The sequence below is a fragment of the Salvia hispanica genome, chromosome 4, assembly GCF_029641045.1.
Source record: "Salvia hispanica isolate PSC_SH4W2 chromosome 4, Shi_PSC_v1, whole genome shotgun sequence".
NCBI lineage: Eukaryota > Viridiplantae > Streptophyta > Magnoliopsida > Lamiales > Lamiaceae > Salvia > Salvia hispanica.
In genome coordinates, this window is record NC_142695.1 from 4,268,415 (window position 1) to 4,280,673 (window position 12,259).

The following is a 12,259-nucleotide window of genomic DNA, read 5'->3' on the forward strand; positions in this document are numbered from 1 at the left end:
TGACCATCTTTTTCTCTTTCATTTGCTTCCTTGTTTTTAGTCATATATCTAACATTCACTTCATTGATTTTGATGCTTAAGATAAGAAAAAGTGCAACTCGATCGTGTAGTCATGTGTTAAAACCAGTTTCTCTCTGCTGCAAATCTCTGTAAGAAGACCATCATGAGGATGTGTACAATAGATTTCACTAGGAATAATGTTAGGATTTTATTTCATGTGTTTGCTAATTGCCACTGAATTACTATATCTACAGCCAAGAAATTACCATGAATATTTGCAGAATTACCATGGGGCCTTTTCAGATTTTTGAGGGGCAATATTGAGGTAGTAAAATATATGGTTCGACTAATGATATTTGGGCCTCTATAATTAATGATAAGAGAGCCCAGCTTGATCTCGGTGATATTCGAGTAAATGGGCTGAAATTTGCCATTTATATTGTTTTGAATCCTAAAATGGGTCATGTCTTAGAATTGAATTGATTGCATGTTAAGAGTTCATAAGCATCAAACGATTAATTATTCCCTTCATCGCCAAATAACCGCTCATGAGTCACACTTTCAAAACTATAGTATACCTAACAAAGTACCCCTCCGTCCATGATTAGTTGACACCAGTGTTTTAAAAACCGAACCGGCGAGCGAACCGGCGAGGCTACTGGTTCACGGTTCAACTGGTCCAACCGGTCGAACCATCGGTCGAACCGTTTTACTGTAGCATTTATATATAATTAAATACATATTTATTATAAAACACTTGGTTTCAAAAAATGTAAATAAACAAGCATTAATGCAATATATAAGTTAATTTCAAATAATATATAGATATATAAGTACGGATAAAGCATATATATACCAATTCTTAACAGTGATGTAAAAATACATATTCATATGTTTATTAAACTATGTATTTATTTTCATGTTATGAACACTTCTCTCATTATATATTCTTGTTATTTTATTTTCAATCTAAGCATTAGCAATTAAAACTTTCTTTGAAAGTTAATTAAGATTTACTAATTTTAGTTATGATATAAAATATGTATATAGCTTTTAATTATACATACACAATTAGTATATAGTTGATAGTTGATATAATATGAAGTAGTACATATTAACAAAACAAACTACATCCCACATTGAAAAAGTAAAGGCAAAAGATTGTAAAAAATGACTATAAAACAAACTTTTCATCCCACATTGAAAAATGAAAGAACAATCTTGTGGAATACTTCTATAAAGAAAGACACAAATATTTTTTTAAGCTAGTTTTTATAAATTCATAGGCCCATTACAAGTATGGGTTAATATGAAATGAAAGTTTAGTGTAAATTTTATTTTAAATTGATTTTTAAAAATAAAAAAAATTTGTAACCGGTTCGACCGGTTCCCGGTTTCCGGTCCGACCGGCCGGTTCACCCGGTTCAAAACGGTTCAATGCTCCACCGGTTTTATATGGTTAAATGGACCGGAGAGGTCACCGGTTCGCGGCCGGACCGGTCCGACCGGCCGGTCCAAACCGGTTTTTAAAACACTGGTTGACACAAATGTCTTTTATCGTTCGTTCACAGTTAATTGGCGCTCCATTTTTTACTATACTTCCCCCGTCTCACTTTAGGAGTCCCGGTTTACCATTTTTAGGTGTTCCATTTTAGAAGTCCCGGTTGAAATATTCCATAAATGGTATTAGGCCCCACATTCCACTAACCTTTTCCAACTCACATTTTATTATAAAACTAATATAAAAAAAATAGGACTCACATTTCACTATCTTTTTTCACCAACTTTCTCTTACATTTCTTAAAATTCGTGCTGAACTCAACCGGGACTCCTAAAGTGAGACGGAGGGAGTACTATTTTTGATAATGAACTACATATTCTACTAACTTATCACATTCATATTTTATAAAACTAATACTCCATCCGTCCCACAAAAGATGCCACACTTGTGGGACGACATGAGATTTTAGAAAATTTTGTTTTGTGCGTTAAAAGGAGAGAGGAAATATAATTTTTATATTAATGAGACAATGAACTTTTTCTAAAAATGAAAATGTGATATCTTTTATGTGATAAATTAAAAAGGAAAGTATGACATATATTATGAGACAAAGGAAGTATATAAAAATATGATTCACATTCCACTATTTTTTTCAATCCACATTCACTATATCTCTTAAACCCGAGCTAAGTAAAACTCATTTTTTACCACTCATGGACGCAGAGTGTATTGATTGCTCATTTTTTACCTTTAATTATTGTATGAAAAAATAATTAAAACAATGGTAGGATGAGAAGTTTGATACTTCTCCGTCTCTAAAAAGTATGAACATTTAGTTCGATATATGTATTAATGTATAATTGGTGAAGTAAGAGAAAGATAGACTACAAAAGTCTTTCGGGTATTGTTAATTAGTGGATAATAAGCCCCGCCTTGTTTGTCGGATGTTTGTTTTGTTGTTCACCGATTGTTCGGTTGGATCTGTTTCGTTTGAGAAGTCAGTTTGCCAGATTTGTTGTTTGTTTGGGTGAGGAGGAAAGGCTATGCTTCTATGCGGCGTTGTTCGTATTGGTGTTGTGATTGTTCTTGGTCATGATGCTCAAGGATTTGAGGCAGATTGTTGGCTTTGCAGCAAGTTTGCTCAAGCTGGATGGTTTTGTTGCTTCATTCATGGTGTTGTTGCTTCATTCATAATCAAAGTTTGAAATTAGGGTGGAAATCTGCTGTCACAGCTTTTGCTACTGCTCAAACTGCAGAGATCCTACAATGTGGTGTTGTTCCTGTTGTTGTGATTAGTCTTGATGCTCAAGATGGATTCCCTACTAAGGGGGAGTTTTGAGATCACTTGCAAGGAGAGTTGAAGTCCTTGTTGCTAGTGCTGATGTGATACAGGGAGTTTTAAGATCACTATCCTACAAGGAGAACTTTGTATGTTTTTTTTGTTTGTTGGTTTCTTCATTTCCTTGGCAAGATGGTTGCATTTGTTTTGCTCCCATCTTGAGGGGGACTGTTGAAATAGAAAAAAAAAAATGTAATTAGTAGCTTTTAATTAGTTAGTTTAGCATTAATCCAACCTATATATAAGGCATAAGAGCACTCCCAATGGCGTCGGCGAAAACTCGGCGATTTTTCGCCGAAAATCGCCGAGTTTTCGCCGACCAATGTAACGATTTCGGCGAATTTTCGGCGTTAATTCTCCCGAATTAACGCCGGCTCCCGAAAATTCGCCGGTTTATCGCCGGATTATCGCCGACCACTGTGGGCGATAATCCGGCGATAAAAATAGTTTTTTTTTTTTTTTTTTTTTTTTTTTGTAATTTACACCCCTATAAATACACACCTTCTCTTCATTCTCTCCCCATCCTCATCCCTTTTCTCTCTTCATTCTCTTCTCATCCTCATCCCTTTTCTCTCTTCATTTATTTTCTCTCTCCATCTATATTTAATGAATTCTGAATCATCTTCTCATTCTCGGTCCGACGAGGAGATATCTCATTCTTCTTCCGAAGAGGAGGTACCTCCCGCTCCCACCGGATGGGATGTCGCGGGTTTCGCCAACAACCCAGTCAACAACTATATCTCCCGTTTCATACAAAGCGAGCTTGCTCGAATGCAGCAGCCACCCCAACGGCCAATCCGCAGGCGGCGCCGATACATCCACCGCGACCACGCTGGTGGGCACGATCGGCTGTTCGCCGATTATTTTGCTGAGGAACCACGTTATCCGGCAGATGTATTTCGTCGCCGATTCAGAATGCGCCGCTCCCTCTTCCTGCGCATTGTTAATGCGTTGTCCGCGCGTTACCCCGAGTTCCAGCTCCAGCGAGACGCCACAGGGAATCTCTGTCAATCGCCCCTGCAGAAATGCACTGTTGCCATTCGACAATTGGCATATGGAGGGTCTGCCGACATGTTCGATGAGTATCTGCAATGCGGCGAGACGATTGGCAACGAGTGCCTGAAGAATTTTTGTCAGGGCGTGCGAGAGATATTTGGGGGGCACTACCTTCGCTCGCCAGACGCAGCTGACTGCCAGTTCCTGCTGGATTGGCACTGGAGGACCCACGGCTTTCCGGGGATGCTCGGCAGCATCAACTGTATGCACTGGCAGTGGAAGAACTGCCCAACCGCGTGGCGAGGCCAGTTCACTACCGGCTACAAAGGTACGCATCCCACCATCATTCTTGAAGCCGTTGCCGACCAACGGCTTTGGATTTGGCATGCTTATTTTGGTATAGCCGGGTCGAACAACGACCTAAATGTTCTCAATTCGTTGCCCCTTTTCAACGAGCGGATCAACGGGTTAGGCCCCTCCATCGAATTCACGGCCAATGGCAATGTGCATAACGTGGGGTACTACCTGGCTGACGGCATCTATCCGCAATGACCCGTGTTTTTTAAGACGATCAGATGCCCAATCGGAGATAGTAGAAAGTATTTTGCCCGAGCGCAAGAGTCTGCGCGCAAGGATGTGGAGAGGGCGTTTGGGGTGCTCCAAGCACGATTGCACTGGTAAAGGGCCCGCAAGCTTTTACTACCAGGGGGATATTGCCGACATCATGTATGCGTGCATCATCATGCATAACATGATCATCGAGGATGAACACGAAGGCGTCCTCAACGTCAACAATGACACCAGTGTTGCATCATCGAGTCACGGTGTCTCAACCGAGTCCGAGTCCGCCCGCCGGGGTGTATAGTACAACGAACATGAACGGTTCAAGGCGTTCATGGACATACACCAAAAGGAGGCCCATCGAGCACTACAACACGATATGATCGAAGAATTGTGGGCAAATAGAAACCGCGCCCACCGCCCTTGAATTTTTTTACTTTGAATTTTTTTTTCCATTCCTGTATTTTTTTTTTTATTAATTTTCGTCGTTGTAATGTTTACTCGTGTTTTAATACAACAAACTTTATTACTATTATTTGTTTTGTTTTATAAATTAAATTAGCTAGCTATATTATATACAAAAATAAAACAATTAAATTAGTGATGATGTAAAAATGAAATGTTAAGTTAGGGAGAAATAAGGGAGAAATAAGGGAGAAACCATTGGAGCAGTTGGCTAAAAACTGGGGATAAATTATGGTGCTGATGTGGCGCTGATGTGGCAGAAATAAGGGAGAAATAAGGGAGTTTTAAGGGAAACATTGGGAGTGCTGTAAAAAAACTTTTGCTAAAATGTAGTCATTAATGAATTCCCCTTTTCTCTCGATATCTCTCCTTTCGGTTTCTTCTTCAAAGTTTACTCTCTCCTTTTCTCCTTCAATTTGATTCACCATTTTTAACACATATCTCCGCAAGTCGTCGTCTACTCTTCATTCTCTAATCAATCCACAGCTGTGAGCAAGTTCTGATAATCCCCCATCAATGGCGTCTTCCGATCTGGAGAGGAAGGCGAAAGAGGCTTTCATCGATGACCACTTCGAGCTCGCCGTTGACCTCTACTGAGCCATTGCGCTGAGCCCTGCCGCCGCTGAGCTCTTTGCAAATCGCGCTCAATCCAATATCAAACTCCGAAACTTCACTAGTAATCTCAAATACTAGAAGAGATTAACAAATATTTCGTTTAGACTGCTATTTCCTATAACTAGCCGAGTTTAATGGAGTTGAGGCGGCAATGGAGAAAGTGGCTGCCATTTGGTGGAGATCGAATCGCCGGTGGAGATTTGCAGGGGATCCGAGAGGTGTTGGAGCCTATAGGCGGGGAGAAGTAAGGAGAACGAGAGAGAGAGAGGCAGAGGTGGCCAGATGATTGGGGATTCTGGATGATTAGTGATGCTCGGAGGCATCGTGGTGGTAGTGCTGCTTTGGATTTTTTTGCGATGTCATTTTGATATTGGCGATAGTGTGTGAAGAAGTGCCATGTAGGATTTTGCTTGATTTTAAATATTTTAAAGAGTAAACATGTGTCAATATTTTATTAGTGGGGCAACAAATGGTGTATAATGTGGTGGAGGTGATCCGCTCTGAAAGGTAGGATCCTCATTCCACTAACTTTTTCAACCCACTTTTCATTACAATTCTTAAAACCCGTGCGCGGTCCAAGTCACCCGAATTATCCGGGACGGATGGAGTACTATTTACTTTCTCTGCAAATTTATCAATCCAAAACCCTAGTGGACGGCGGCTGCTCGACGGAGAAAACCTCCGCGAACGATCCTCCCCCTTGGAATCCTTCGCTGATCGCGCTGATTACATCGTATCATTGCTTGAATACTATTGTTACTTTTATTATACTATAAGACCAAGCTGCAGTGTTTTTTCCATGACCATCTATCTCTTTCCATTTGCTTCCTTGTTTTTAGTCATATAGTATGTAACATTGATCACCTCATTGATTTTGATGGCCTTATAAGAAAAACTGCAACTCGATCGTGTAGTCATGTGTTAAAAACCAGTTTCTCTCTGCTGAGAAATCTGTAAGAAGACGATGAGGATGTGTACAAAAGATTTCACTAGGAATAATAATGTTAGGATTTTATTTCATGTGTTGCTAATTGCCACTTACTTACTATATCTACAGCCAAGAAATTACCATGGGGCCTTTTCAGAATTTTGAGGGGCAATATTGAGTTGAGGTAGTAAATTATATGGTTCGACTAAGAACGATGTCGTTTTCTTTTAACAAAACGTTGTGCTGGATAATTTTATCATGTGAACAAATGCATCGCCCACATCTAGTTCAGTTTAAGGAATTTTCAGATAAAAGTTGAAAACTAAAATTTGATGCGTTTTATTTAAAATTTTAGAACTACAACTCTTCTTTATATATTTGGAGCAATTTTCCCCTTTTAACTAGTTTTTCAAATTTATTATTTTTACTTACATATTGGGCCTCTATAATGATTGGAGAGCCCAGCTTGATCTCGTTGATTTTCGTGTAAATGGGCTGTAATTTACCATTTATATTGTTTTGAACCTAAAATGGGCACTAGTCTCGGCCCATGTCTTACAATAGAATTGATTGAGCAATTAAGCATCGAACTATTAATTATTCCCTTCATCGCCAAATAACCGCTCATGAGTCGTGACCATTAATTAAAACTAGTATACCAACAAAATACTCACATTTTTATTGACGCAAATTTCTTTTTTCGTTTGCCACAATTAACTGACATTTTTATTTTTTTATAACTTTTGATAATGGCTACATTTCACTAACTTATCACATTCATATTTTATTATTATAAAATTAATATATAAAATATGATTTAGATTCTACTAATTTTTTCAATCTATTTTTCATTATATTTCTTAATCCCGAGCTGAGTCAAACTCATTTTTCACTAATTATGGACTGAGGGAGTATTGATTACTCACTTTTTTACCTTTAACTAATGTATGAACAAATAATTAAAACAATTGTAGGATGAGAAGTTTGATACTATCATATTCTCATGGATACCTAAAAAGGAATATCTGATTCAATAACAAAATTCATGCACAAAATAGTACTATGATTACTATTCAAACTGATTGGACAAAGTCTTCCCATGGGCTTTCAATAATTGAATTAGGTACAAGTACAAAGACATCTACAAAAAATTTCATTTGTATTATGACAATTGAGAGTGATGTAGATTGAGATTTCATAATTGAGGTTGTTTGTGAGTCTGAAAAATACGAAAATCAAAATGATCGATAATAGTTTGATTTTGGGTTCAAGTGGGGTTGGAGTTCGGCCCACCTTAGCGGGCTCATGAGAATAGAAAAATTGTACTAAATTAAACCTTAGAGCTGGTGACAATTCTATAGTGCGACAACTCCTCTCAAATCCTTAGAGTTAGAGTTTACTTTCATTCTTCTCCATCATCTATTTCTAGCGACAGTTGTTGCTCAACATCGCGTCTATCTTTTAACACTCAAAAAAAAAAATTCACTATGTCTGACCTAATAAATTCCATTTTCTACATCCGTCCTTACTTAATTAAAAAATGTCATACTTTTTGGCCTAACTTTATTCAAAATACAAAAAAGTGACCCTACTGATATCATACATAAAAAGAAATATTAAAGTAATTATGTTTCTTCTCATAAATTAAATGAACGGTAGAACTTCAAATTGAAACATAGTATCTAGAAAGAGGTACTATAGCCATCATTGGCTTGAATAATTCTGGAGCCTTACAAAAATATTTAGCAAATATCTTCCACATCTTGATCTCATTTCACCGCTCTTCATCTTCAGAGCCGGAAAAAACAACTACATCAACACGTCAACCCTTGATCAAAATGTGAAGGAAGCCTTCAACCGAGTAATATGAAAAGATTCGAAATTATTAAAAAAAAACTTAATTAAGATAGTTGGTTAGCTGTCTAGTAACAATGTGGAAGGGAGAGAAAATCTAACGTTATCTGCAGCATATTTTACAAATTAATTACATTATACAACCACCGCATCATATTTTATTGATTTCATTTCTGCTGCATCTTTTTCTCTTCATATTTTATTAATGTCATTAATGCAGCTCCTTTAATTATCTGCTATAACATGTTTCAGTCCTCAACTGTGTCTTCCTATTTCCAGATTGGTTGACTTCCAAACATTATCTCATTCGCATAAGCATGGCGGCCTATGGAGCTCTGGTTTCTCTTATGCATATCATAGATACCCTTGAGAAACATCCTTCCCCTCCCATTTCTATAGACAAAAAACAAGTCCAATCCCTCACTCAAAACATTACCTTCTTGCAAGAATTTCTTGATAGTTATATATCCCCTGTTGTTGTTGATGGCTGTGAAGCCGATCCATTGGAGCGTCGCATTGCTGATGCAGTTTATGCAGCTGAAGATGTTATCGAGTCTCAAATTGTGGTTCAAATTGACAAGCGATCCACATTCGTTGAAGATCCAGACTTCTATCAAGATCTGCAGAAAGTGATAGAAGAAATGGATCTGATCAAGAAAGAGGTGGGACAGATTGCAGTCAAAGATCAAAAGCCCGTTGCTGACTCGACGTCTTCTTCCACTGTAAAGGAAAACGTGATGGTGGGGTTTGAAGAAGTGTATCTTGAAGTTTTAGACAAGCTAACTGGAGATGAACTCAATCGCCAAATCATCCCCATCACGGGGATGGGTGGCATTGGTAAGACCACTCTCGCCAAAAATCTGTTTAAAAATGCCCTTGTTAAGGAGTATTTTGATATCCGTGCTTGGACTACGATTTCTCAAACTTATAATGTTAGAGAAACACTTAGAGAAGTTTATATTCAGTCAAGTGGGCAGTCACGTGATCGGAGTGAGAATGAAAAATTGAGCGAAAGTGAATTGGGAGGACAATTATATAAGTTTTTATATGGTAGGAGGTATCTTGTAACAATGGATGATATGTGGAGTGTCGAGGTGTGGGATAAGATAAAAGTTTTCTTTCCTGATAACAAAAACGGGAGTCGGATAATCGTAACAACTAGGTTGTCAAACTTGAGTTTACAGTTGAATGAGTCTTATAGAGTTGGTATGAAATTTCTTGACGAGATTAGTAGTTGGGGATTGTTTTGTAAGACTGTGTTTGCGAAAGAAAGTTGTCCTCTTGAGTTGGAGAATATTGGAAAGAATATTGTAGCAAACTGTAAAGGGCTTCCTTTATCAATTGCTACGATAGGAGGTCTTTTGGCAAAATCTGAGTGCACAAGAGAATATTGGGAGCGTATAGAGCAAAATTTAAATTCAGTTGTTATTAACAGTAATGATGAATTTTGCTTGAAAATATTGAGGATGAGCTATATCCACCTTCCAAACTATTTGAAGCCATGCTTTTTGTATATGGGTGTTTTTGAGGAAGATCGTAGGATTTGTGTGTCTATGCTCGAGAAATTATGGGTTTCTGAAGGATTTTTAAAACCAAGGGGTGGGAAATGTTTGGAAACAATCGCACACGAGTACTTAATGGAGTTGGTTGATAGAAATCTCATTTCAGTTGACGTGTTAGGGTCTCTTGGACATGTTAAGTATTGTAAAATTCATGATTTGTTGAGAGATTTGTGTTTGAAAGAAGCTGAAAAGGAAAGGTTTTATCAAATCATAAGAGATGATCCTCCATGCATGAAAAGCGAGCGGCGGGTTGTTCTTAAAACCCCAAGGTCGTTAAAAAGTAAAATATTGGGATCTTTGTCACACGCTCGTTCCATAATATGTGATTATAACGACGATGACGAGAGGAGTGATTATGACGACGATGACGAGAGGAGTGATTATGACGACGATGAAGAGGAGAGTGATTATGGCAACGATGAAGAGGAGAATGATTACAACGACGATGAAGAGGAGAGTGATTGTGGCAACGATGAAGAGGAGAGTGATTATGAAGAAGTTCGACTACCTCATAATCTTAAATTGTTGAGGACATTCAAAGCATATGGTGAAGAATATGATGAAGAAGAAACTGGGAGTGGTTGTTTTTTCCTGGATAATGTGTTTGAATCAGTTAACTCACGGTACATTGCTGTTAGAGTTACTCGTCGGTCCAAATTCCCTTCCTCGATTGATTTGCTTTGGAATCTACACACATTGATTATTAGTTGTTCGCAGGATATTAAAGTACCGGTCGAAATATGGAAATTGCATCAACTTCGTCATCTCGTGTATCCCGAGATTCTCCCTGATCCTCCTAGCGGCGACAATGACATTGTTATCTTGGAGAATCTACAAACACTCAAAGATGTGCGTGCTTTGTGTTTGAATGAGGAGGTGGTTAAAAGAATTCCCAATGTGAAGAAATTGCCTCTGCGCTATCATGAACAAGTGGAGGAAGAAAAATGCATCAGCCATATTCAGTGTTTGCATAAGTTGGAAAATTTACATTGCTACACCAACTATGCAAGTCGGGAATGTTGGCAGTGGATTAGGTTCCCACACTCCCTCAAGAAGTTGTCAGTTGAGGTCTCTTCTCATCAGGAGGTTGAAAATATCATGTTTGAAATCGGTTCGTTGCCTCTTCTTGAGAAGCTTGTATTGAATGGTGGTTTTTTCAAGAGAGGCAAGTGGGAAACAATTGAAGGCCAATTCCTAAGCCTCAAGTTTCTAAAATTGGAGGATAATAATCTAAAAGAATGGATTGTGTCTGACAGTTCCCACTTTCCACTTCTTCAGAAGCTTTATCTATTTTCTTTACGTCAACTGGAGGAGATTCCATCAGAAGTTGGAGAAATAGCAACGCTCAAATCAATTGTTATGTCACATTGCAGTGAATCAGCAGTGGTGTCGGCTAAAAGGATAGTAGAAGAACAAGAGGAATTATATGGAGACCAACTAGACCTTCATGTTGTAGCTGCTATTTGGATTCAAGAAGAAGCACTAAATTTGATGAGCTTAGCAAATGCCAACTTTGAAGTTCAAGTGGCAGGTATGCAGCGTCTGAGTATTTGAAGAATTGAAGAGTACTTTTGAGTCTTGGGCTTCACTTCCTCTTCTCATTCCAACTCATGTACAAGAGTACTGAACTAGAGTTTCTATTTTGTAACATGGCTTGAATACTTTTGTTACTTTTATTCTACTGCAGTGTTTTCCATGACCATCTTTCTCTTTCATTTGCTTCCTTGTTTTTAGTCATATACATGTAACATTCACCTCATTGATTTTTTGATGGCGAAGATAAGAAAAAGTGCAACTCGATCGTGTAGTCATGTGTTATAACCAGTTTCTCTCTGCTGCAAATCTCTGTAAGAAGATGATGAGGATGTCTACCAAAGATTCCACAAGGAATTGCAACTAAGTTACTTTATCTACAGCCAAGAAATTACCATGGGGATGGGGGGCCTTTTCAGAATTTTGAGGGGCAATATTGAGGTAGTAAATTATATGGTTCGACTAAAAATGATCTCGTTCCTTTTGACAAAACGTTGCGCAGTTGTTCTGGATAATTTTGTCATGTTCCACATCTGATTCAGTTTAGGGAATTTTAAATCAGATAAAAGTAAAAAAATTCAAGTTTGATGTATTTTGTTTCAAATTTCAAAACTACTAGTACTATTATTTTTCCTTTTCAACTACTAGTAGTTTTTTCTAAAACTATTACTCCATCCGTCTCCGATTAAGAGTCACACTTGCATTTCTGCACTGGTTTTATAAAAATGATACTCCCTCCATCTCAGATAATTCGAACCACTTTGACAGGGCACGAATTTTAAGAATTGTAATGAAAAGTGGATTAAAAAGTTAGTGGAATATGGGTCCTACCTGTATATATTAGTTTTATAATAAAATGTGAGTAAGAATTAGTTAGTGGAATACGGGGTCCACTACCAAAAATG

At 37.9% G+C, this 12,259-nt stretch overlaps 1 protein-coding gene across 2 annotated transcripts; it reads left to right on the top strand.

Annotated features, from left to right (window-relative positions):
* Positions 1-8,430: 8,430 nt before the first annotated feature.
* LOC148927097 (putative late blight resistance protein homolog R1A-10) lies at positions 8,431-11,523 on the top strand. Of its 2 annotated transcripts, XM_089069683.1 has the most exons (2): positions 8,431-10,444; positions 10,539-10,827. In XM_089069683.1, the coding sequence occupies exons 1-2, from the start codon at positions 8,577-8,579 to the stop codon at positions 10,687-10,689; spliced, it is 2,019 nt and encodes a 672-aa protein (XP_088925809.1). In that variant the 5' UTR covers positions 8,431-8,576; the 3' UTR covers positions 10,690-10,827. The 2 variants fall into 2 exon arrangements, with proteins under 2 accessions (XP_088925809.1, XP_088925808.1); XM_089069682.1 differs by having other exon boundaries at positions 8,431-11,523.
* The last annotated feature ends 736 nt before the right edge of the window (positions 11,524-12,259 follow it).